This window comes from Poecilia mexicana, unplaced genomic scaffold (assembly GCF_051168715.1).
Source record: "Poecilia mexicana isolate PSO_F unplaced genomic scaffold, ASM5116871v1 scaffold_15, whole genome shotgun sequence".
Classification (NCBI taxonomy): Eukaryota; Metazoa; Chordata; class Actinopteri; order Cyprinodontiformes; family Poeciliidae; genus Poecilia; species Poecilia mexicana.
The window spans coordinates 25202200-25226065 of NW_028263384.1; the positions used below are offsets into that span (position 1 = coordinate 25202200).

At 39.1% G+C, this 23866-nt stretch overlaps 1 protein-coding gene across 2 annotated transcripts in view; it reads right to left on the reverse strand.

Annotated features, from left to right (window-relative positions):
- Nucleotides 1-23866, reverse strand: part of sipa1l2a (signal-induced proliferation-associated 1like 2, genome duplicate a) — a 120957-nt gene that overhangs the window by 29766 nt on the left and 67325 nt on the right. For both annotated transcript variants that reach the window (XM_088013034.1, XM_088013033.1), the window contains exons 10-16: nt 19540-19814; nt 12895-13149; nt 8395-8541; nt 7214-7317; nt 6998-7086; nt 4786-5159; nt 508-759 (exon numbers count right to left, since the gene is read on the reverse strand). In XM_088013034.1, coding sequence (XP_087869160.1) covers nt 508-759; nt 4786-5159; nt 6998-7086; nt 7214-7317; nt 8395-8541; nt 12895-13149; nt 19540-19814 — 1496 coding nt within the window. The remainder of the gene's footprint in view (nt 1-507; nt 760-4785; nt 5160-6997; nt 7087-7213; nt 7318-8394; nt 8542-12894; nt 13150-19539; nt 19815-23866) is intronic.

Here is a 23866-nt window from a genome sequence, read left to right on the forward strand (position 1 = left end):
ATAATCTCCTATAAAGCATCCTTCAATATCCAATTATTTATTGGTTATTGCAAAAAAAATGACTCAATTAATCTACAATGATCAAGTGTGTACACTTGATCATTGTAGATTAATTGTAGAACTGCTATGTTATTGCATTTTAGGTGATAAAACATTTAATGCATTGTTAATGTTATATAAAAACGCAGAAGTGATTAAAAGAAAAATTTGCAAAATGTGGCAATTTTTCTATCCGATTAATCATCCGAATAATCAATTACTAAAATAATCGATAGTTTGATTGGTTTCTGCATCTCTAATCAAACTGTGACTAAAGCTTTTAGGCTTTTAACTTGACAACGATGATATGAAACAGGGAAATTATTTAGCTCTGCATGATTAAAAAATGGTAAATTGTGAAAAATGGACTCAAACCACATAAGTAAGGTGCTTTTGTGACGTTGTCCTCATTTTTTGATGACCTCATTCGTGCACTCTCGAGACCTTTTCTGTCTCTCACACACTCACCCACACTCTGAAATGTTGGGAGGTCCCTCAGTGCAGTGGGCATCACCATCATCACCATCATCATCAGCTGTCTTCATGCTCTCTGGGAGCTTGCAGCTGGACTGTGTGCGTGCCTGTCCACAGGCCTCGGAGCTGGGCCCCGGCTCGGGCCCTGTGCTGCTCGTCTGGGGGATGGTGTACACCTTGGAGGAGTCAGCGGACATACAGTACCTGGCACCGCGGGCCAGTGGACTGCCAGAGTGGTGTGAGCCACTGATCAAACAGCAAAAATAAAGCATAACGTAACTCAAACATGACCAAAACAATGAATGAAATGAAATAACCAAATACAAAACAAAACATAAATAATGGTGATAATAATAACAAAAAAGAAGCATTAGCAATAAAAAAAAAACATGGATGCTTGCAACACAACCTGGCAGATGTATGGAAATTAGTCAAATGATTTATTGTCAGATAGAGCTGGACAATAAATCAATAACAATATATTAAATATATTTATTTACGTGCCTTTTAATGTCCTAAAAATGCTAGATAGGTTTGATGTATTATTAATATTATCAATGTAAATTCGTGATAGACGTGTATCAATAAGGTCGTTTGCAGTTCACGGGTGAGACAAATACATGTCATAAAAAAAAAAAAATCAGATTTCACAAAAAATAAGGGTGTTAAAGCCTGCAGTGTGAACGTAGCCTAACTCGCTCACTCTTTAGTTGCCTGACGCCGCAGCAAGTTAAGTTTTCTCCACCGTGCCTCATAACTGCTAAAAAATAAACAACGACGGTGTGGAGTGAAAACTTTGTAAAGATCAAGCCACAGGTTTGATAGTATTTCTGATATTTAAAACAAACAAACAAAAAAAAACTAACGAATAATTACTGATAGACTGATACGAAACGGTTAAATTGGAATAAGATTTTCCGCCATATTGTCCAGCCCTAACCTCACAATGGTTCATGAATGGTCAGCATTGCAGCCAGCTAGGATGACATAATCCCCTCCAAATAAAAGTACCTCCCCTTTAACCTACTTCATGAGACGACTCAGTTCCAGTCTGTCATGCTCGTATTCCTGCTGAACTTTGTCCTTTCAATATTTCATCAAATATCAAATGACAGACCGCATTTATGGTTCAGTGCATTCAACCACAAAGAGGCATTTCCTCCTCTTGCTCTCGGTGCTATGCAGAGGTTCCTCAGACATCTGCTGCTCTGACCCCTGCTGATTTATGGGTCTCCAAGCATAACGAGCAAAGCAACTCACACGCTTCCATGTATGTGGAAAACTGTTTCTAATCATGTTATTGGTGTGAATTCACCCTTGAAATTAAGATTGGTTGGTCAAAGTAATGACTTGTTTGCTGACAGAAATATTACCCCAGCGCCAGCTTTGTTCTGTTGTGACAAAATCTAATCATTGTAAGTAGGGTGGTCGAAACATTCCCCAACTCATAATGGCTTCATGTGCTTTGTGAATATGCTTTAAATCACAGCGATTTAAAAATAAGCATGCCGTCATTATCAGAGTCCCACATTCAGCTGGGGTTTTCCCTTTATTAATTTTCCATTTATGATGATGGCCGACAGTTAGGATTTCACGTCTCTTGGCTGCCAAGGACTTTCACTACGACTGCTCAAATAAAAGTCAGGCAATAATGAACTCCATAAAGATGTCAACCTCAAAGCTGTAAAGCTTTAAAATATGTCCAAGAAATGATGGTTTGCTTGCTTCTGTTTGCTGAGAATGCTGAACGCTCACCAAATGTGTGAAAACCAGAGATTTTCCAGCCTTTTTATGTCTGAGGGTCACTGAGGAATGCCTGCCCCTTTCGGCTGGATGTAATCATGGTCAAGCAACCACAAACGTTCATTTATTTTCTCTTAATTTAGCTTAAGTCTAAAACGTGCAGTGCTGTAAAACCAGTTTTGCTCCCTTTTTGATTTCCATTCTGTACACATTTTAATTTTAGATAAAGACATCCTGGGTAAGTAGAGAAAAAAATCAGATTTCCAGGTATAATTTTATTTACTTAAGGGAAAGAGCTATCTAACTAACGTATCTGTAGAAATATTCACACATCTTGTTAAATCATGAAACGATGTGATAACTCGTATTATTTCTGCACAGTTAAAAAAAATCTCCAAAAGTAATACACTAACATGATCCAAATGAAAGGAAGCCAATGACAAATTAATTCAATTCTATTTGAAAAAGGGTTAAAAAGCCATTTATAAAGTTTTGGGACTCCTGCAAAACCAGGTTGGGAGCCGTTATTAACAAATGGAGAAAACATTGAACAGTGGAGAATTTCACCAGGAGTCACCAAATTCACTTCAGGAGCCCGTCGACAGTTTATTAGGGACGTCACAAAAACATAAAGAACAACATCTATGGGTAAAGATGACTTCTATAGAAGAGCGCCAAGACCAAACCCACTGCCAGCAGATCAAAAAAGCTCATCTTCCATTTGAGGTAAAACTCCTTTCAATGATTCCAAAAACGTTTTTAGAATATTCTCTAAACTGACAGACAAATGTTGTTGTTTTTTTCAAAGGTGTGTCCTACTGTATCCGATATAAAGCTGAGAACATTTCATTAAAAAAAGATTCTTACCGACAGTAAAAAATGACAGTTAGGTTCTGCTTTTGGACTTGTAAAACTTGCCATAATTGTTAAAATCATAAATTTAGCTCTTTACTCAAAAATCCTAAAGAAGAACATCTGACGTTAAATTGAAGAGCAGATGGATTATACGGCAGGACAATAATTCAACCAAATTCATTGCAAGTTATCTTAAACACCAGTTGTCGCAGCCAAGGGTCGTAACTACTTTTTTGCAAAGGGCGAGGTTGGTTTGAAAACATTTTTTTCTGAATAAATTATATAAAACTGAATATTTTACAGTAGTTGTCAAGGCACAGTTTTTCCCTCTTTCCTTACTCCAACATTAAACCAACCCAGATGTGAAAACAGTCTGAGTTTAGATTGCTGGTTAAAACAATAGATCCTCTTTTATTCTTTGCAAAGCGTGAATGAAAACAACCCCTCCCCCATTTTCCTTCACAAGGACCGCAGTCTGTCGATGGGAACTGGGATCACACAAGACCCCCTGACCCCCCGCGCTGCTTCAGGCGGAGAGCAGCGACCACCGCCGGCTTCAGCACAGCTGGATAAGCCGGGTGGTAGCTCAGCAGACACTAAGCACCACCAGGTGAGGAGAAGGTCAATGAACAGACACAGACCATTAGTTGTGCATGTAATTTTGCGTGTGTCTGGCAGAACAGATCCAGTATCGGGCTCGATAGTTTGGCGGTCGTGGTGTTTGTCTGCGAGCGCCGATGTATTCCAGAACAGAGGATTTTGCTGTGAGCTATGTAGCATAACAAAGGGTGTGAATTTCCAGCACACGCAAATCAGTTCAGTGACCCGGCTCGGATTGAGCAAACACAGAGCAAAGTAATTACCAATAAAGATGAAAAAGTATCAAAGAGCAACCACTGACTCATGATCTGTCTGTTTTTATTATTATTTTTACAGAAGGTAGACATGGTGCTTCTGTGACTATTTAAGTAACTGTTTCAGTTTGCATCTCCTTCCAAAACAAAAAACACTCAGTGCTTCTGTACCTTGTTTCTGAACCTGGTGATGAAGGTACGTATATCTACTACAAAAACTGGGTGGGCTTCTTTACTAGGACAATACAGAGCCACATTTCTTTGCATTTCTTTACAAAGAAAGTAGAGTGTTTTCTACTATTAACTCAGAATATTCAGCTTTTCTTTTCTACAGAAAGTATTCTTGGTTTTTCTATTCTGTGATTACCTTTGACTCCGTCTTGGAAAGGGCCTTCAGCCGTTGCTGCTAAATAAACAGCACTAAGTAGAGTGGATTTTACTGTGATGCATTATTATTGGGCCAAACTGAACTGGATGCAGTTGGATATATATACTGTAGTAGTACTGTTCCTTGACATGAAGTGGACCTGTTCTGCAATATAAAAGTGAACTGAATCGAAATGATGCTGAAAATATTTGCCTTGATTATTCCAGTCGTATAGTGGAGGAAGTCCCCCTCTTCATTTGATGTTTTTCGAGGCTGGGCCAAGGCAAATAATCTTTTTTTTTTTTTTTAGTTTAGTTGACATTTTGTGAACTTCAAACGTTAAGGTGTTAAAAGCCATCAGTTTTTTGTTCCAATGCTTCCGCAAACCCAGAAAAACGTTGTTGTAAAGCCATCAGGAAGAAATTAAAGCGTTAACCTTCATCTGTATCGTACCTTGAATGAGACGAAATCTCGCTGAGGTCTCCAATGCTGCCCTCTGTCACGTGACTACCCATGATGGCTGAAGCGAAGCCTTGCTGCAAGTATAGTTTCCCATGATCCTCTTCTGTCATTTCGTCCTCGTGGTGCTCAGAGACCCAGGGGTGTCCCTGTTCCCCGACCCTGCCCTGCAGCAACACCCGGGCTCCGGGGGGCACGCAGGGATTCGTGTCTATGCCGCTGTCTGTGGAGGCGCCTTTGATGTAGGTGAGGCCCAGCATCTCCGGGTCCATCAGGTCTCCAGAACCAAAGTGCTTATCATCGCTGTTACTGGAGGCGTTGCTTGAAAGAGTGTTGCTACTAGAGTGGCTTGAGTTTTTATCGCCAGTCTGGTGGAGAGAGGGAAAGGGCGAGAGGGGTGAAGGGAAAAGAGAAATGAAACTGGGTCAGGTAATTGCAGATTGTTCTTATAGTTGCTTTAACGGACTCGCTGTGCCAGACGATGAGGGTTCGGAGTGATTCCACTCTGACTGATGTTATTACAAGAGACGAGCCTGTCAGACAGCAGGGTAGACTAGGTATATGCACAGGAAACATTTAAAAATAAGAGTGTTAATGTTTTTACAGCCCTCTTTCACACACACTGCGTCTCTATTTTATGTTCATGGTGTGATTTTAATCTAATTTGAAGGAAGTCTAACAGATAACCAAAGTAAAGACTGAGTAATATGTGATACTAGTAAATCTCAGACTGAGAAAATAAACTATAAAATTACATGAAATTGACCTGACACTCTTTATTTACTATGCTATGCTCAACATTGTTAAATCGTGGATGCAACTTAAATCACATTGAATCAAAAGCAGATGAGGGGGAAAAAAGAGCTCTGTGCCAAGAGGAAGGTTTGATTTTTTTCTTTTATGTAGAAAGCCTGGGTTAATGAAAACATAGCTTAAAGCACCAACTGACAGAAAGGAGCAATTAGTTGGATAAGGAAGAAGATGAGTTGATGTTGAGTCAAAAAACGGAGAAAGAAAAAAGAAAATATAGATAAAATAGACAGGAGAGACTAAGGCTAATAAAATATTAACAATTTTACTAAAATATGCCCTAGAAAAGTGTGAGATGGCCAGAAATGGTGATGGGATGAGGCACACGGTTGCTTGCTGATGAAGGATATGTGACAACTGGAAAGAGCGAGATAATAGCAGCACAGTTCAGCTCCTGGTGGCTGTAAAGTCCATTTCTAAATCAAACACACGAGGAGCAAAGCAGGTCTGAAACTGCTGCACAGCTTTTAAAAACATTGAGGTCGTCGTAATGCACAAAACACTCCGATCTGACCTGCGTCTTACATTTAACTGCTCTCTTTCAAAACATTTGAAAAGAAAAATACTCAACAGATCTTTTTAGTCATAGCAACCTCCTGAATCTTCAACATTTGCTCATCTTTATTGAAATGTAAACGTTAAGCTCTAAAGAATGTCTCTTCTTTGAAATATCTTGTTTTAAATTAATCCATTAGTCAACTTTAGGTGAGTTAAAGGTTTGAAACTCTAAAAATCTTAATCCGTATTCTCATTCAACAGATTTGTTTGCACTAAATGTCTACTTGCTTTGTGAAATTCTTGCCTCTCTGAGTAACTTTTTCTCAGAGATACTAATGCAAACTATTTTGCGTTAGTTTGGTTCCAGCAGGATCCAAAAGGTAAAATAAACGAAACATTGACGACCTAGATGGACGAACCAGCTGTTCCCTCTCGCCTCATGCTGTTTTAAACCGTTGTTTACAGTCAAAGTGGTTCAGAAACTTTGAATCCCTATTTTTCTTTCCCTTTAAATCTTTTTAAACAACCACTTGCAACATCAGGTTGCATGTTAAACTTCCAAATGCTGCAGGACAAATTTGTATAGTAGAATTAGAAATAAATTGTGTTCCAATTTCTTGCATTTTTTTTTGTTTTACTTAAATTGTTAAAAACATAACATCTCAATAAAAAACATAATCTTTAGTGACAGTCAACTAATGTTAATTGTGAAAAACATACATACGGTCCTTGCTTATTAGGGAGTTATTGAGACTGATGAAGAATGTAGATTGATATGTTTTTTTTGTTGTTGTTTTTTTTACCATTGAGTCCCAGAAACCTAACAATGTAGAGAATATGCTCAAATGTCATGCTGTCAGCTTGAGTCAACCTAAATGATTGCAGAGAAGAGATTCACCCTGGAAAGCTTGTTTGGCGAGTCCTTTCCTCCTTCCCTTTGCTTCAGAGGATTCAGGATCTTCGTGGAGGGTATGTGCCATTTGGCCTCTGTGGAGAACCATGAAAGACAATATTTAAAAGAAAATAACCCATAAATAATACAATCTCTACATTACTTTGCTTTTACTATACGGCATCTTTATATAGAATAAACTTGAATTTCGATTAGATTCACCTGCAGATCTGGTTCTTTCCAGGGTGGGCTCTCTCTCCCTGCGAATCTCTCCATCGGCTCCTTGGATGTCGCCCGCCCGCTCATGCAGTATAGGGGAGGGACACCTGAAAAAAGGCACAAAAAAAAAAAAGGCTCAAAATGATTTTCAATCTATTGTGTGAGCTTTGTTTCCTAGTCAAAGAAAGGCTTCAAAAGACCTACCGCGGATTTAAAGCAATTAGCTCAAGTTTCTTTAAGGTCAAATCACTTGAGCTTATAAAAGAATAAAGAAGCTGCCAGACAGCTCTGGCGAGAGGCCTGTTTTCATTCCGCTCAACATGCCAAGCTGTTCCTTGCTCTTGACAAAAGGGAAAGAAAAATCACATTTTTCAATGCAGGTCTTAATTATCGCTTCGAGGGCTAATCGGGGTTACAGGGGCCAGGGTGTCTCGTTATCTTCAACAAAGACGCTAACTGGAGATCAGTCGTCTGGTCTGGAGAAGCCTCAGCGGTCCTCAGCAGTTCAGAGAAAGTTTGAGGCTTTTAAAGGCAAAGAAGGGGGAGGGTGCAGCTCTAATGAAGGTCTAGAATCATTCATTCACAGATGTAGGTGTTGAATTTGAGTCAAGATGGACAAAAATATGCCGGCACTGTCTGCAGTCTCAGAGGCAATAATCCAGGCATCTATTCAAACTTATTAAATTGATAAGATTGGGCCAAGTAACGTTCTGCTTATAAATTTGTAATGAATAAGATAATTAATTTTAGAACATTTTGGTTTCAAAGGCTGTGTACGGAGAAGATTTTAAAGTAAGAATCATTAAAAATACTGAACTGAAATGCATATGAGACAGTGTTAATGTTTGAAATAAAAAAACAGAAGCTCCAAAAAGTTCCAAGAAATATGAAGAAATAAAAAAATCTCATGCATGATATTCATAAAACACCATCTGGTCTTCTGTGTTGCTAAGCCGTAGCAAGCACAGTATAACATTTCTGGTGGATTATTTCCTGTAAAAAACGTGTTACGACAAAAGCACACTGATGATTTGGTCATTTCATGCAGAAAAATTGCCAGGTCTTAGAAATAGTGCGAGCACTGATTGAAGCCGCATTCACAACAGCGAGAAAAAAGAAGATATAATCATAGAGAGACTATTTTATATCAAAAAGGAAAAGTAACTCATTTATGTTTCTTTTACCCATCATATCCGGGCTGCTGGGACCAGTTGCTGCTGCCGCATGGACCCGGATCGCTGGAGGAGGATTGGTTACTGGGTGAGCTGCGGTAGTGCTGGTCTCCCTTGTTGCATATAGTGACCTGGGGATTCTCCATGTCCTGCAAAGTCCTGTAAAAAACACTGGAGGTTAGTAAAAAAAACAACAACAAAAAATTTCTGTCTGACCGACATAAAAGATAAAAGCAAATCATTTCAGCACTAATCCACTCTCCTTGTACATTTATTTATTTTAAAAAACATGCAAAACCTGTCGGGACTGCACCTTGAAAAACATATTACCCAAACATTAGCATCACTATCACTTGGTGTCACAGCAGAAAATAGTTCCTTTGCATGTGAGCGCCTGGGATAATCTCCATAGAAAATGTTGGAGCTGTCAGTAAGAAAGAAGGCGTCTTGTTCTCCAAAGATAAACACAAAAGAGATTAGTTCTGCTCATAAGCCGCAGAAAGTAATCCAGATGGCGACTCTATGTATGCATGTAGCATGAGGAGATTCTGAATTTACACAAGCTGTAGATTCTTGCTAGAAACCTACACTTGAAGTTTGGTCATTTCTTTTATCGTCATTGTTTCTTCGAGTTATTTTTTTTTTCTATAACCATTTAAGTAGCTCGCTGCTAACTTTTGTTGAAGATTAAAAAATGCCCATCATTTCCCTTCAGCTTATAGTGCCATGCAAATGCATTCATAACCAATAAAGTTTATACTTTTTAACATGTTGGAGGATTTGATTCTCTATGCAGTGACACACACCGCTCTTCCTTCTCCCATCCTGCTGCATTCAAAATACCGTCACATCTCACATTCTCAGTGTCTCAAGAGAGCTAAACAGAAATTTTACTAAGAGGATTTTGTTATTAAGCGAATCCGCTTTATGGTCATCTTATGATTAAACATAAAACAAAAACAAACAACTGATTCTTTCTCTGCAGTGCAGTACTAAAAGACGTATGGACTGGTATTGGTTTGTGGCCCAGCGGTTGGGGATCTCTCAGGTACGGGCCATAAATTTACAGCTTACGTGTAAAAAAAACACTGTGTTGGAGAGCTAAAGCCATAAATACAAGGTCCCTATTGTGAAACTGCTGCAGGGATTATTTTCATCAACAGGGTGAATCCTGACAGAAAACACCAGGGTAGCGAGGTAAACATACTTCTAGAGGCACAACTTAATGGCTTATGGCCAACTATTTAGATATGTTAATTTTCAGTAGGTCATAAAATTCTTAGAATAATACTGATTCAATTTAGGACTGCAGAAAATCTCAAACATACAAGATTTTGGCTCTTGAAGACTGGATCCTTGGCTACCCTTATTTTAGGTCAAATGGAACGGCTTATTATGTAAAATCTCTCTGAGAATCTTTGCCAAAACTTGAAAATGAAAGTTCACAGAGGCTCCCTGATCAATCTGACTGGTCTTGAGCTATTTTTCATAAATGTGTCTGTGCAAAACTAGTAGAAACAAACCCCAAAGGACTTGCAGCTGTAATTGCATCGATAGGTATTTTTCTACACAAAGCATTGACTCCAATACAAAAGCAGGCCAAATTGATTTTTGCAGATTTGTAACTGCTAAAAGAAATATCACAAACAAAATATTCCTATAAAATGCATTGAGGTTTGTGGTTGTGAAGTCAAAAAACTTGACTGCAAGGCAAAGTACATATGTATAGTAAAAGTATGTTTTATTTAGACTTTAAGAATACTTTAGTTAGTACAAAGGATAACAAATTAGATCTTCGTTGTCATCTGCACGCTTTTCTTTAACATAAAAATAAGCCGTCACAAAAGAAATCCCTGCACACATCATCAAACGCATTAGTTTGATCGCAACATTTCCTCTCCTCCGCTGAGTCCTTGCACTTTAATTTGAAACAGCAGCATCTGCCTTCTTGTTCTCCTTTTCCTCCTCCCTAGAGATAAGATGTTCTGAGAAGGGGGATATCAAATGCAATATTCCTCTCTGTGGTGCAATATCGTCTGAAGGTGCTCTCTGGTTTTGTAACATAGACATATTTTATATAGCACAGACTCTTGAATCAAATTGATGTTAGGTTGGGATTATGCTGTATGGTGGCAGTTTTAAAGGTGATCTATTATGCTACCTTGAGCAAGTTAGTATCTCTATGGGCTGTAAAAAACATGTTCATTAAAATTTTTTTTTCACAAAATCATTCTTAGAAATTGAGATTTTAGTCTGGTCAACGTTTACGCTCACATGTGAAAATGGCTTCAAACAGATGCGCAATAATTCAGCTGTACATTTTTGAAAAGCAAAAGTCCTCTGGATGGTAACTCAACAACAAAATATTTGTCTTTTCCACCTGACCAAATATCTTGGAACTCAGCTTGGGTTACTAGGTGACGGGCGGAACTCTACTGGGGTTGCTAGGAAACAGGGTGGGCTTCACTGGGGTTGCTAGGCGAGAGTCAGTGCCTGTTGATTTGTGACGTTACATTCCAAAGGTTTTTGAAAAAGCTAATTTCCAGAAACCAAAACACATTAGATTATTTCCAAAAGCTGGGTGGATTTTTTTTTTTAAGCGGTTGGGCTTTTTTTCAGTAGCAGTAAAAACCGAAATGGAAGTACAAAAACATGCAAAACCAGAATTTGCAAAATACGTCCCCTTTATGCTGTAGATCCTTCCTTAAGAGAGACGGAGAGACTTCCTGCCAAGTTTCTGTCTTCAGTTATTGCTACCATTTAGAGAAATAAAAGTTACACATTTAAAGCCTTTTCTAATATGCTAGTACTTTCATTGCCATCTATTCCTAATGGTTTTAGTCATCTGCACAGCTTTGCCGCACTTAAAATGATTGAGAGTCATCTCTAACCATTACATCTTCTTCTTCTTCAATTAGTCAAACTATTAAAGGAAATGACAACATAATTTATGTTGATTTATGCCTATAGAATATGCTCCTGCATAATAACACCCTTTCGTTCTCTCCCTCGCCTCCTTTACAACCAACCACCCCCCTCTGGGGCGCTACACGTCTTGGTCCGGGGAAGAGCGCTGTCTTTGTTTCTGTAGTAATTGGATGAGATGAGCCGAGCCGTGTCAGTGTCCCTATCACCTCCTCCTCAGCAGGGTGCAAGGAAGAGGAAGGGAGAGCGGCGAAAAAGGGAGCGAGGGAGAATGGGAGTTCTCCCACTTCCAGAGAGCCTGATTAGACAGGGAAGGCGGCCATTATCCAAGTATAGTCAGAGCAGGCAACACCGGGGAGGAGAGGTGGGGGGGTCGGTGTGACACACTGGAAAGGTTATCATGACTGTAGGGGTTTCATTAGTCTGAACAAATCACTGCTTTACATGGCTCAATGGAGATGTCCAAAATAGGACAGGAACAAAGTCTGAGTGTGGCCTTATCATCTGAAGGGAGATGAAAGCAGGGCTGTGAATTCATTGGACTAAAATGCTCCGTTTGTATGTATGCAAATAAGTGAACACAATAACAGCTCCTCAAAGTGTCCCTGTGGCTCTTTTCTAAATGCGAAAAAAAAACAGAGTTCAAAGATTTGATCGCACAGAACCGCGGGTGGCGACGTTTGATCGTAGTTCTCATGAAAACCCCTGAGCAGAAATGTCTTAAAAGCTTTGTTTCCTCTCTTGATTTGTCTGACAAACTTGTAAGATAGTTTTCCAACCATCCTAACAGGATAATTAACCACATATCAGTTTCACTGCAGCTTAATAGTCATACTAACCGGGAAGAATGTTTTGGTACAGAAATGAACTATTTTGTTAAAAGGAGTACAACAGAAATAAAGGCACTGAGGAATTGTTTTTTTATGTTTTTAAGTGTTTTATGAGAGTGTAAGAGTGCTAAGGGACTAATAAAATCCCTCCATCCCTCCCTCCCTCCCTCCATCCAGTACTAAAGAGACAGTTGCAGTTCGACAAAATATACATTTTTGCAATAATTAAATATAAGTCTCCTTTAGCTTAAAGGCTGTTTGATGAGGCGGTCTTGCTGGGAACTGATTGTCAGCTGGCTGAAAGCAGAACTTTGCAGTTGTCCACTGCTGAGAATTAGTCAGTTGGACTAATTCAACTGATGGATTGAACTGAGACTAATTCTCCTGTCTCCTTAGAAACAGGAGAGTTCGCTAATGAAATAAAATAAAAGCAAACATCAGGAGTGGCCGAATCAAAAACCTGCGTTGGAAAATAACTGGTGGATCACAGGGGAGTCTCGCAGTAGGCAAAACAAAAACAGTTCAATACATTCAAGTGAAGATGTTTCAAAGGCAAACAGAGGATTTTACATGCAGTGCAGCTTTTCGCATTCTTCACTCACATAAAGCTGTGATCTGCTTTACGCTCAGACCTGAGGAATAGATGCGTTCACCATGTTTGGGTTGATCCTCATCTGGTTTGATATGAAAACCTCCTGAGTTATTTTTAGCTTGTCGTATTTAGAGCTCTGGTTGGGAGAACAACAGAAAGTTTTACCTGGAGCCATCTGGCAGCTTCCTATCGAAGGAAGTGCTTCGCGGGATGACGGCTTGGTGCTGCTGGAGGATCTGCTGACACTGCAGCCGGTCAGGACCCTGAGTGGGCGAGCCCCGGGACAGAGGCGCCCCAGCGGTGGCTGGCACCCGGTGCCAGGTGGTGTTTCTCCTGAAAGGCGTCTTGTACTCGCAGGGCTGGCCCTCGCTGTCCACCTTGTACTCCACCATTGGTATCCGGTAAAGTTCGGAACAGCCCCTGAAGGAAAGGAATCAAAAATATCACCAAGGTTAAAAGTCATCAACAAGTTGCACCAGAGGCTAAAGTAGGAAATAAAATCTTTAATCTTCTGAGTTTTTTTCCAAAATCACTGACTAGAGTAACATGAAACACACTTAATCTGGTAGACTCAGTTCGATTAGGGACCAAAATTGCAACATTTGTTACATTTTCATCTGGAGAAGTTCGCTTTCACACTGCACTGTGTCAAACGAACCAAATCCTTTGAAAAACCTGTTCACCTCCTCACCAGTGGGGGCGCTGTGCCAAGAACCACTGAAGGAAACAACACAAAAAAACTCTGAAAAAGACACAAGTGCAACTTCTTTCTTCACGACATGCAAACAAAAAGTCTCTTTTTGATCACATTTCTTCAAGAAAAGACACAAAAACGTTTAAATATTTAACATAAAGGCGATATTTAGATAGATTAATTCACACTTGCCAGTATAATCACAATACATGTCAAACAGAGGCAAACATGCACACAGGGTCCGTGTGGGCATATCCTAATCACAAAGAACTATAAAGAGGAATTTAATGGCAGCTTTCCTTGAGGCTTTGAGGAGGCGATTTGTCCCTCCATTTTTATTACCACTACTCTCACAATCCTGAGGATATCTCACAAGAGGAGGCCTGTGATGCCATTTCATGCAGCATTAATCTTCTGGCCTGGGCAGAGCCGTGGATGTGTGAAGTGAAGGTGGGTTTACTGGGTGGTGGGTTGAGGTTAAACAGCCTGGACGCTCTGCCAGCTCTCCATCAGTATCTCAAGTATGAGTCAGATGATTACACAGCCCTCGCCCCCTACTCACTCTATTTTCCAGGATGTACTGAAGGATGAAGAGCTCTGTATACTTTGCTGTGGTCATACATGTACAAACAGTGGTGCTTGAGGTGGACGCTCTGATTGAAAAGGCTGCAGCGGAGGGGGCGGGTAATCCCTCTCAGAGGGAACCTTTCATCAAGCTGCTAGACCGTGGGTGGCTGGGCTGTTTACAGCTGACCTCCCATTGGAGATACTGGACGCAAAAAAGGAAGATCAGCATCACTTTATGCTTGCTTTTGAATAAAAATTGAACAATTCATCTGTGTCCTACAGTTTTAGATATGTAGTAAATGCATACTACATTTTTGGCTGCAAAAACAGTCCCAACATATCAAGGCGGTGACTCTGTTAGATCGACCAAGGATATTAGCAGTATCCATGGACTATTTTGTGTATTTATTCCAAAAATAATTGAGTTTTCCCATTCCTTTCATTCTACAACCCGAGGTCCTCCGGTCAGTTTTAATTTCCGGATGCTAAATTGCCCAGACTGTTGGTCAATTGTTTTTAAACAGAGCTGCTAATCCCCTCATTACCTTGATTAACTGAGAGTGTGTGGTCATGCTTAGTAGCCACGCGCCATTACTCCCAGCTAAAGGCTAAGCCCTGGTAACAGCCTGCAAAAGTCTCAAACTCTGTCGCTTGCTGTGATTTCTGCACCAGAATATTTAAGCAGTAAAAGGATGAAATCCTCTGGAGAAATTTTTCATCAGCACCAGTGTGAGCTTAAAACCTTCAGTTGATCTGATGGTAGGAGAATGTGTTTGTTTTTAAATGTATAAGAGGAGTTTCTCTTTCTCTCTGTGTATAAATCAATTTGAAACTGCAGGAAATGAGTGTTTAGACAACTGCTAAAGAAAAGCTGAATGCTTGCAGAAGAGGAGGTGAAGAGGAAGTGGACAAAGTTGTGTTCAAATTAACAGCAGTGGGTTTAAGAAAGCCAATATAGACTCTATATACTCATAATAATCTATATTTCCATATAGATAGAAATATACTCAGGACATTTTCCAAAGCTAATTTATTATTAATCTATTAAAAGTGGGAGAAAAGTTGTTCAAAAACAGCCGCTGCTGTGTTTTTCTTTGCAGACTCAAACATGTACCGCAAAAACGGAAAAGTACTTGAAGATTGAGTTTTTCTGTGAATCGCGGAACTAATATCAAGTTGCATAAACACAGTTTCCAAGAACTGCTTCACATCTGTGCTACATTGAGTCCTCCCACTTCTGAAACCTGTGAATACATGTTGAAGCTATGGATGACAGGACTGCATCACACAATTCCTCCATATTTCATGTTGTTTTTTTGCCTCAGAAATAGCATGTTTGATGTCACTTCACAGGTTTATATTAGTTTAAACTGCAGGGTATTAAGCTGACTGCTGTTGATCGCCCTGGAACTTCGTCTTTTACAATTTCTTTACTCTTTGATCCATTTAAATGGCAGTTTTCCATTTTCTAAAATTCAATTTTCTAACCCTTTCCGTTTTTTATTTCCATGTTAAAGCATTTGAGATACAGCTTCATTATATGATTGGAAAACATATCACGATATAAGCAATTCACATCGGTCGATATCGATAATTGTTGATTAGGTTTTAGTTTTAAACATTGGAAATACTACCAAAATGGTGGCATCAACTTTCCTGTTTTATCCACAGTTTTCACTTCACACCATTGTTGTTTATTTTTAAGCACTTGTGAGGCAAAGTGGAGAAACATTAACTGCTCCAAGTTACTCAGCAAGTTGTTGCTAGGTAACCAAAGAGTGAGTGAGTTGCTAGGTAACCAAAGAGTGAGTGAGGTAGTTGATTTCACCAACGTAGCTCAGCTGGTCGTCAGAAATTGAGCAACTAAAATTTTTCCTTTGCCTACATACCCCAGAAGGCTGTGCAGTTCTGGATCATCAATTTATCATTGATACAGATCACCTTTCTATCACAATATGTATTATTATTGAGTTAGTGTTTAGTCCTAATTTGGTCATTTTAACCAACTAGCCTCATCACTTTATGCAAGATTTAATATGTTTTCCTATCTGAACTCAAATTTCTTCAACTTATTTATAACCTCTCACACAAAAAGTGATTTATCTTGTGATGTTTGAACACAGCTGCTTGAAGTTAAAGCTAAAGTCATGTTAAAAATTTAAAATATAACATCAGAAAGAAGCTGATGGGACAAATAGCTTCTTTAGCAGCTTCTGAATAGAATAGACCTGCAAAGTTCCTAAAAAAGCTTCTTTAAATAAAAAGTGTTAGCCCTGATTTTTATTTTTATCTTTGCGGTCAATCGATCTGTTTGGGGGGGGAAAAGCCGCTCTGGTGAAGGATATGAGAGGATTAAGCAGCAGCAATTAGTGACGCAGGTTTTTGGTTTAGCAGAGCTGCAGTCTTAAACTGGATGCTGGCATGGAAAGTGAGAAATCCAGCTTTACTTTGGTCCAGAGGGAAATCCGCTATGACAAGTCTGATGCCGCTTCAAAGTAAAGGTTGCAAATGAACATTTAAATGTCACAAATGAGACTCATTATCAGCAGGTTGAACACAGATGAAATTATGGTTCTGTGCCATTTTCCCAAAATAATCCTCAGAATCAAATTGCAAAATATTGAAACCCAGGTCAGGTTACTCAAAAAGCTTGCAGGCAAAGTCAAAATCCTGGTTATGCAACGACAGTCTGTCTGTTTCTATTTGTATGTCCTGTAATATCCCACTATATTGCATACTGAGCTGATTTTTTTGTTTATTGCATGGCCACATGCAATCACTGCCACGTTCTGTGCATCACATTCCTGTTTCTAAGACCTAATCTTCTCCATCTTTTTCCCATTAGTTTGATCCAAAGGATAACATGTTGAACTTGTTTAAAGCCTTTCAGAGTGACGATGGAAAAGCGTTTCATTTTGCTGAAAACCACATCCAGCTCTCAGTCTAAATCCATAGGATGCAAGGTACCGCTAATATCAGTGCCATATCTCCCGCATGTGAGGAGAAATGGAATAAAATACAGTTTAATAAAGAAGAAGACATCAAGAGCACATAATGCTAAACGAAAAAAAGAAGAAGAAATCCACTGTTAGCCGCTACATGTGCTAGTAAAAACATGATCCCCGTCATGGTGGCTCTGTGGAGCCAGGGGACTTTGTCTGGAGGTCCTGAGACTGGTCCATTGTTGCTCGACTGACCCCCCCATCTCTCTAGTCCCCGGGGACCGACTGAATTCCTTTCCTTTGAGATAAGAGGAGAAACTGGAGCACTTATTGTTGACGGCAACATTTTAGCAACTCAAAGACGCAGCAGCAGAAACAGCTGAGGACTCTCAAAGTTGTTTGCCTGACCTCTCACCTTCGTAGAGATTCTTAGGACTCTCCAGAATATTTGGATTCTCATGAAAAGACATTGGACATTTGGTTTATTACTGCCCAATTTGGTCGTGTTATATAAAGCAGATGTGTCTGCAATATGCACTTAAATATGTTAAAATAAACAACCTTTTATATATTTAGATTTCTTATTAAACAAAAGTTCAAATTCAAAAATACTTTAATGATCCAAAAGGGAAATTAAGTGTTGTAGAAAAAAAAACGACGTCTTGAACTCTGAACTCTGGCACGAATCTATATCGCGATATTTTGTGTTAACAATAAAAATCATGATAAAAAACTATTTATTAGTTATTTTTTAAGTAACGTCTTGAGTATGAATGCATAGCATAGTATTAATAGTGGCACAAACACAAATACTGTTCTTGAAAAACATTCCTATTTGAAATAGCCTTCAGGATGTGTGATTAAAATTTTTTTACATTTTCAACTTCACTGACACTTATTGAAGCCCTTGAGGAACACACAGTGAAATAATAATAAGCTTCTTAAACATCAATAGTTGAAATGTATTGAAAACGATAACTCGGCATTCATATCATGTTAAGAAATAATTTACAATAAATTATAGACGATACGATAAATGCCCCCGCTTAAAGGCACCAATATTGTGAAACGATATAGTGGACGTTTTACTGCATTAAATCTGTCACTATCGATTTCATGGAAAATCTTTACTTCAGATTTTTTATTCTTTAAATGTGAACAATATCAAGGCTTTTTATACATCACATCTGAACCAGATGTGTCAATCAATGTGACGGCTGCTGCAGCAATGCTGGAAGTTATACGTATATGCATTTCTAAAACAATTTCTTCTTCTTTTTTTTGACTCAAACCAAAACAAAACTGTTTTCCTGGCAGAGAAAAGATGTCAAGAGCACACTTCCCTCTGGAACCAGTGCTTCCAGTGAGCTGAACTGGCATTGTGGACACAGGGCCAGTTTTGGCTGATGTTTGTTTTGCCAGGTTTTCTCTTTCCCTGAACAGTGATTATGATTGTATCATCGTGTATCATTGCTGACTATAGTAAGAGGATTAGACGGCGGTTCTGCCAGAGAAGCTTTTTCGTCAGAGTCACAGACGAGACCACCATCTGGGGGAGCAAATATGTTACATCTTTGTTGCCAGGCGGGAACACAGAGTTGAAGACAAATAATAGGAAAGCCTTTGATGGCGCGCGCACACACGGATGTTTAACCTTATTCTGGATATTTTGCAGCATATATATGACCCAATCTAAGATTGCTCAGCCAGGATTCTTCCCTCGCATCACACAGTGTGAGACACAGTCAAATCATTCAGCTGCACTCTTCGTAGTGATGGGGGAACCAGCATTTTCTGCTGCACAAATCTGTCAGCCTGAAACAGACGCAAAACAAAGATGTCAAAAATGTGAGTGTGAAAGAGCGGCGGATGGCGGGTTTCACAGCTCGGTCTGTCCCTCACAGACAAAACACTCGGATGTGCTCTCAGAACAAGTGTTTTACACAGATTTACGTCTTCTCTCATCATAAATTTGATCGATTGTTTGAAATAGGCTTGTCTTTGTGAACGAGCAATAAAACCTCCCTAAGGGAGCGCGGAAAATCCTCACTTCCTAATTGCTCAAAAGAACATTATGCCAGGTTAAAGGGGGGAAAAAAAGCCATTTTCAAATGTGAGCTGTCAAACAATAGTGGTGAGATTTGAGCCATTAATCAAAAAGCTCATCTCATTATCATTAGTGAGAATCGCTGACTGGCCACGTTTGTGACTCTACAGCTGTGTCGGACGTTTCTCTCCAAAGAAAACAGGATAAAACGCCAAAAATGACGTTCTGTAAGCATTTCTTTATGCTAATTATCTTCTACATGAGAGCAAATGTCAAGTCGATTCTCCTCAGCAATATAAAAAGCAAGAGCATGACTCTTCTGTTACAGGGTTTTTACAAGGTTTTAAATGTCAAAGTTGTATTCTTTTTCAATTGTTAAAAGTCACAGCAGATATTTTAACATAAAACCTGTTTACAGTAGAAATTTAAATACCACTAACTATAAGGAGATGGAGTATGCAAAGGTATCCATACCCATTGTTTTATTTGTCTACACTGTACCAAGACAGAAAATAGCTTAACATCAATGCTTTGTACAATTAAGAAAAGCAAAAACGTACCTTCGAGGAGTACCGTCTTCATGCGGCTGGATTATAACCACTTTGACGGTGACGGATGTGCGCAGGAGGTCAATCATCTGCTCGTGAGTAAGAGTGGCGACGGCCACCTTGCAAATCTCCACCAGCCGGCTGCCCTGCCTCAACCCGGCCTTCCAGGCGAAGCCAAACGGCTCCACGTCGGCCACGATTCCCTCGAAATTGACGTGAAAGCCGAGCTGGCCGAGGCTATTCCTCCGCAACGTCATCTCTGTAGTCTCACAGCCTCTGGTGGCAATCTGGAATCAGAACCAAAGGCAAAACGTTTATCGTCTGCATAAAGGGAAAGTTGTTTTTATGACTGGGATAGGTTCGCTAAATCTTTATTCTGCATTTTCTCATATTACAAAAGTATTCTGTTGCCATTTTCCCTCCTGCTTCAGTATGAATCACATCCCTGCATCCTCTGTCTTTTATGAAATAGTCAGAGCAAGCGTCACTTTTCTGAAGAAAACCTCCTCTGTGACCAACGACTCTACAATTTCTATCCAGGAGTGATTAATCATGCTATAATAGTAGTTATTTAGTGAATAATTGTAAAAATATATAATTCTTTACCATGTCAAATAAACGAGTGCATTTACACATAAAACACGGCAACAAACTTCTGTCCAATCACACAACATTTTGCACAGAGCTCTGTCGAAACAGCTCCACCCGAGCCTGGTGTCAAGTTCAGCAGGCAGAACAAAATTACGCAAAATTTTTGCAGATTTCGACACTTACTCATTCTTCTTTGTAAAACTACTTAAACCAACTCCAAGCCTCCCAACAGATTCTCAACTGGATTTAGGTCTGGACTTTGACTAGGCTATTCTCACACATGACAATGCTTCAGTCTGAAAAGCTGGTTAGAGACGCCATGTTTCAGGTCTAATGGGTTTCATCTGACCAGAGCAACCTCTGGCACATTTTTAATGTGTTCCCTTGATAAGATTGCATCCCTAATTTGTCTTCTGTTTTCTTTGGTTTTGATGATTGTGTTTGTTTCTTCACAGCTACATCCACACTGAGGTTAAGTTATTCACAGACAGACTGTTTGCATTGATTTATGAAGACAATTGGCTGCAATGGATTTTAAACAGAGGTATCAGAGTAAATTAAATACAGGGAACTTTTTTCTCCCCGACTTTACAATTATGCACTTTTCGTCTCTCCACAAAATATGGTTACACTAATGGTTGCAACATGACAAAATGTGTAATAGTTCAAGGGATATAAATACTTTTGCAAGGTGGTTCATTTGACACATACAAAAGAGGAAACAACACTGAGCACCTGAAGCTGAGTAAAGAGTAAAACCCTTTTTAGCAGAACAAACAAGAATGCATGTTTGACAAATTCAAAACATCTTTAGATATAAAAGTAACTATTTCTGAGCTAACTAAAGAGCCTGAGAAGGAACAAAAACACACCTGATTCTGCCTGCAGAACCTACAATCGGTCTGTGGAATCTGCATGAATGAGAATCTAATTGGCCCCTAAGACACCGGCGTCTCCATAGAGTTGTGTTCGTGAGTCAGAGTTCGTGTCTATAAAGCGGCCTCTGGAGCACAACAGTCATACACAAACATGATCTGCATCAGCTGCCGGCTCATTTTGTTCATTTCCAGCATGAAGAAAACAAATTAAATACGCCACCTTCCCCCCCCCGTTGGCTTTTAGACTGCAGTCAGAGACATGACACTTTACCCATGAATTTTTGATGGACATTTTGAGCCTGTCCAATGCATGTCTTTAAGACATTAAAGCCTGGTCTTGTTTCCATCATACACTTTAATGTAAATTCAGCCTGTCTTTTTCCCCAGAGGTGGCTTGGCATCACTCTTTCATAAAACGCAGTCCAGGTTCAGGCAAAGTTCACGTGACCTACTTTCTGCTGCGTGACTATCCGTGTTAAAACTGAAACAAGAAAAGCAATTATGTATTGACTCATGATTGTGGCTATGCAGCTGTGCAGCTTTATGGTGGGACTGGACGTTATTGTTTTCTGACCGTTTCTTAGGGGTAAATAAAGAACCTGACTCTACAACCAAGAGCTGTAATCACCCATTAGATTAGTTTTGGTTCAGTTGTGGGTGACTGCCTCCATTTACTTTAGAGTGGCTGCTGTAACACATTAACACAGACTATGGATTGTTAACCCTCTACAGAGACTCCATACCATGTTGTATGAAAGAAGGCCCACGGCAAAAATGATGCACTATCATAGACTAATTGAGCACACAATCAGACTCAATCCTAAACTTTTTAGAAACATTAGGTTTACCTAGAAACAGGAATTAAACTCAGCAATTCTTTTATTGGTCTGATGTAACAAATGTCATGTTTTCATTAGTTGTAAGTGGAAAATCATCATATTTAGCAGAAAAATAAGCTTGAAAACACCAGTCTCTGTGTAATTAACCCATATATTTGTCGATTAGAGAATTAAACTACTGAAATAAATGTACTTTACAACAACATTCTCATATATTGAATGTGGCAGTAGCGATTCTGACAGCCGTCTTTCCATATCAAACCACATGCTGTCCTTTAATTAGAGACGACATGAAACTGTCAAAAAAAGGCAAACATTAAAAGTCTTAATTTGAGTGATGCTGGATCTAATCCACACCGAGAGAAATGACAAACACAGCTCTGACAGTGATGACACCATCTGTAAAAGTGAAGCAGAAGCGTATTTCATAGACACGACAAAACCTTGTTAATGGTGATCTTAAAAAAAAAAACTGAAACGCATCCATGAAGATGGGTCACGCGTTTCCCCGGGGAACATGTGAGCATTCATTTTAATCAGTAAGTGCGTATTAGAGCAGCAGCTTGTCGGGGCAGGTCTTAAGACGTCAGGGTTTGAACTGGCTGCTAAACCTACAAATGGTGCTGATTAATTCTGATTTGGTTCACAAATTGACAAAAGCCTCATCAAAAAAATGTGAGGATTTTTTTTTTTTTTTTTAATTCTGATCATGTTGCTTTTGTCTGTTATGCTGGAGCCTCCACGGTCATTGGGCCTTCTGGTAAAGATGTGCAAACAGACTTAAAATAAATGTAATTTGAGCAGATTTATGCAGTGGAGAAATAAATGATTTTAAAAAAGGTAGTTTACTTGACATTAAAACAACTCCTGTTTAGCAATAGAAAAGTATTTAGTCTTATCCTATGATATTTTGCAAGGAAAAGGATTTTCAATTATTCTTTTTTGCACAGACCATTTAGTTCGGACTAAGTTTTTGCTACGCGTTTTCCGCAGGATTTACATCTGTGTAAGAATAAGATCATCAAAGAAAGTTGATCATCACTCTGGTGAACTATTTTTGTAATGATTCGGCCATTTGTGTTTAAATGACATGTATTATACTCTGGATTTACTTATTACGATTTGTGTCACTGTTGTTCGTAGCCCCTCAAAATTAGACTGGGAATATCCTCGAAATAAATTTAAATATAAATAATTATGTTTAACATCATTATCCTGTTAAAACTCAGAATGGCTACCCATTCCCACTTCACTGGCCTCTAGATTTTTATTTAAGATGTTCTTTTTTCTTCTTTACTAAGAATTAAGTGTGACAAATCTGATCAGATCTGGGGTTGTATCTTGATATGGCTGCTGCAATAAAATCTGCACCACATGGATTTAGACAGCTGGCTCTCTTCAGCAGAGGATCATGGTGTCACATCCATCTTAGCAGTGACTGACACCGGCTGGATGTGCTTTAAACGTAACTGTGAAACTGTGCAGCAGCACATTTTATATGTATATGATTGTCAAAAGATCCTGCAGCTCCTGTGTTTCTTTAGAGATCTCTCTTCTGGGACAAGTGTTTTTTTTTCCATAAAAAATTATATTTTATAAATATAAATCATGTGAGTTGATATTTCTAAGATGTCATGCACTCTAACAAGGTTCTGAGAACCCTTGGAAGAAAAACAGGCCACAGCGTCATAAATCCTCCACCAATGAAGTGCTTTTCCACTTCTTCATGTCGTGTTTTTAGTCTCATCTGATCAAAGCACTCAGTTCCAGTTAAAGTCCCAGTAGACTTTAGCAAATTGCACATTTTTACCTTTGTAAAGGCAACAGTTTATTTAGTCTGTTGATTACAAGGGAGTACATTTAGTGGATTTAAAAGTTGGGTTACTGTGAGACTGACTTGTATCTCATCATATTTATTGTGCAAAGAAACAGGAAGTGTGTTTGATTCAGTTAAAATAGGATTAATAGTAAGGATAATATTTCATTATTTCACTTACACTTATTTTACAAACATTTTTGTTGGGCTACCAA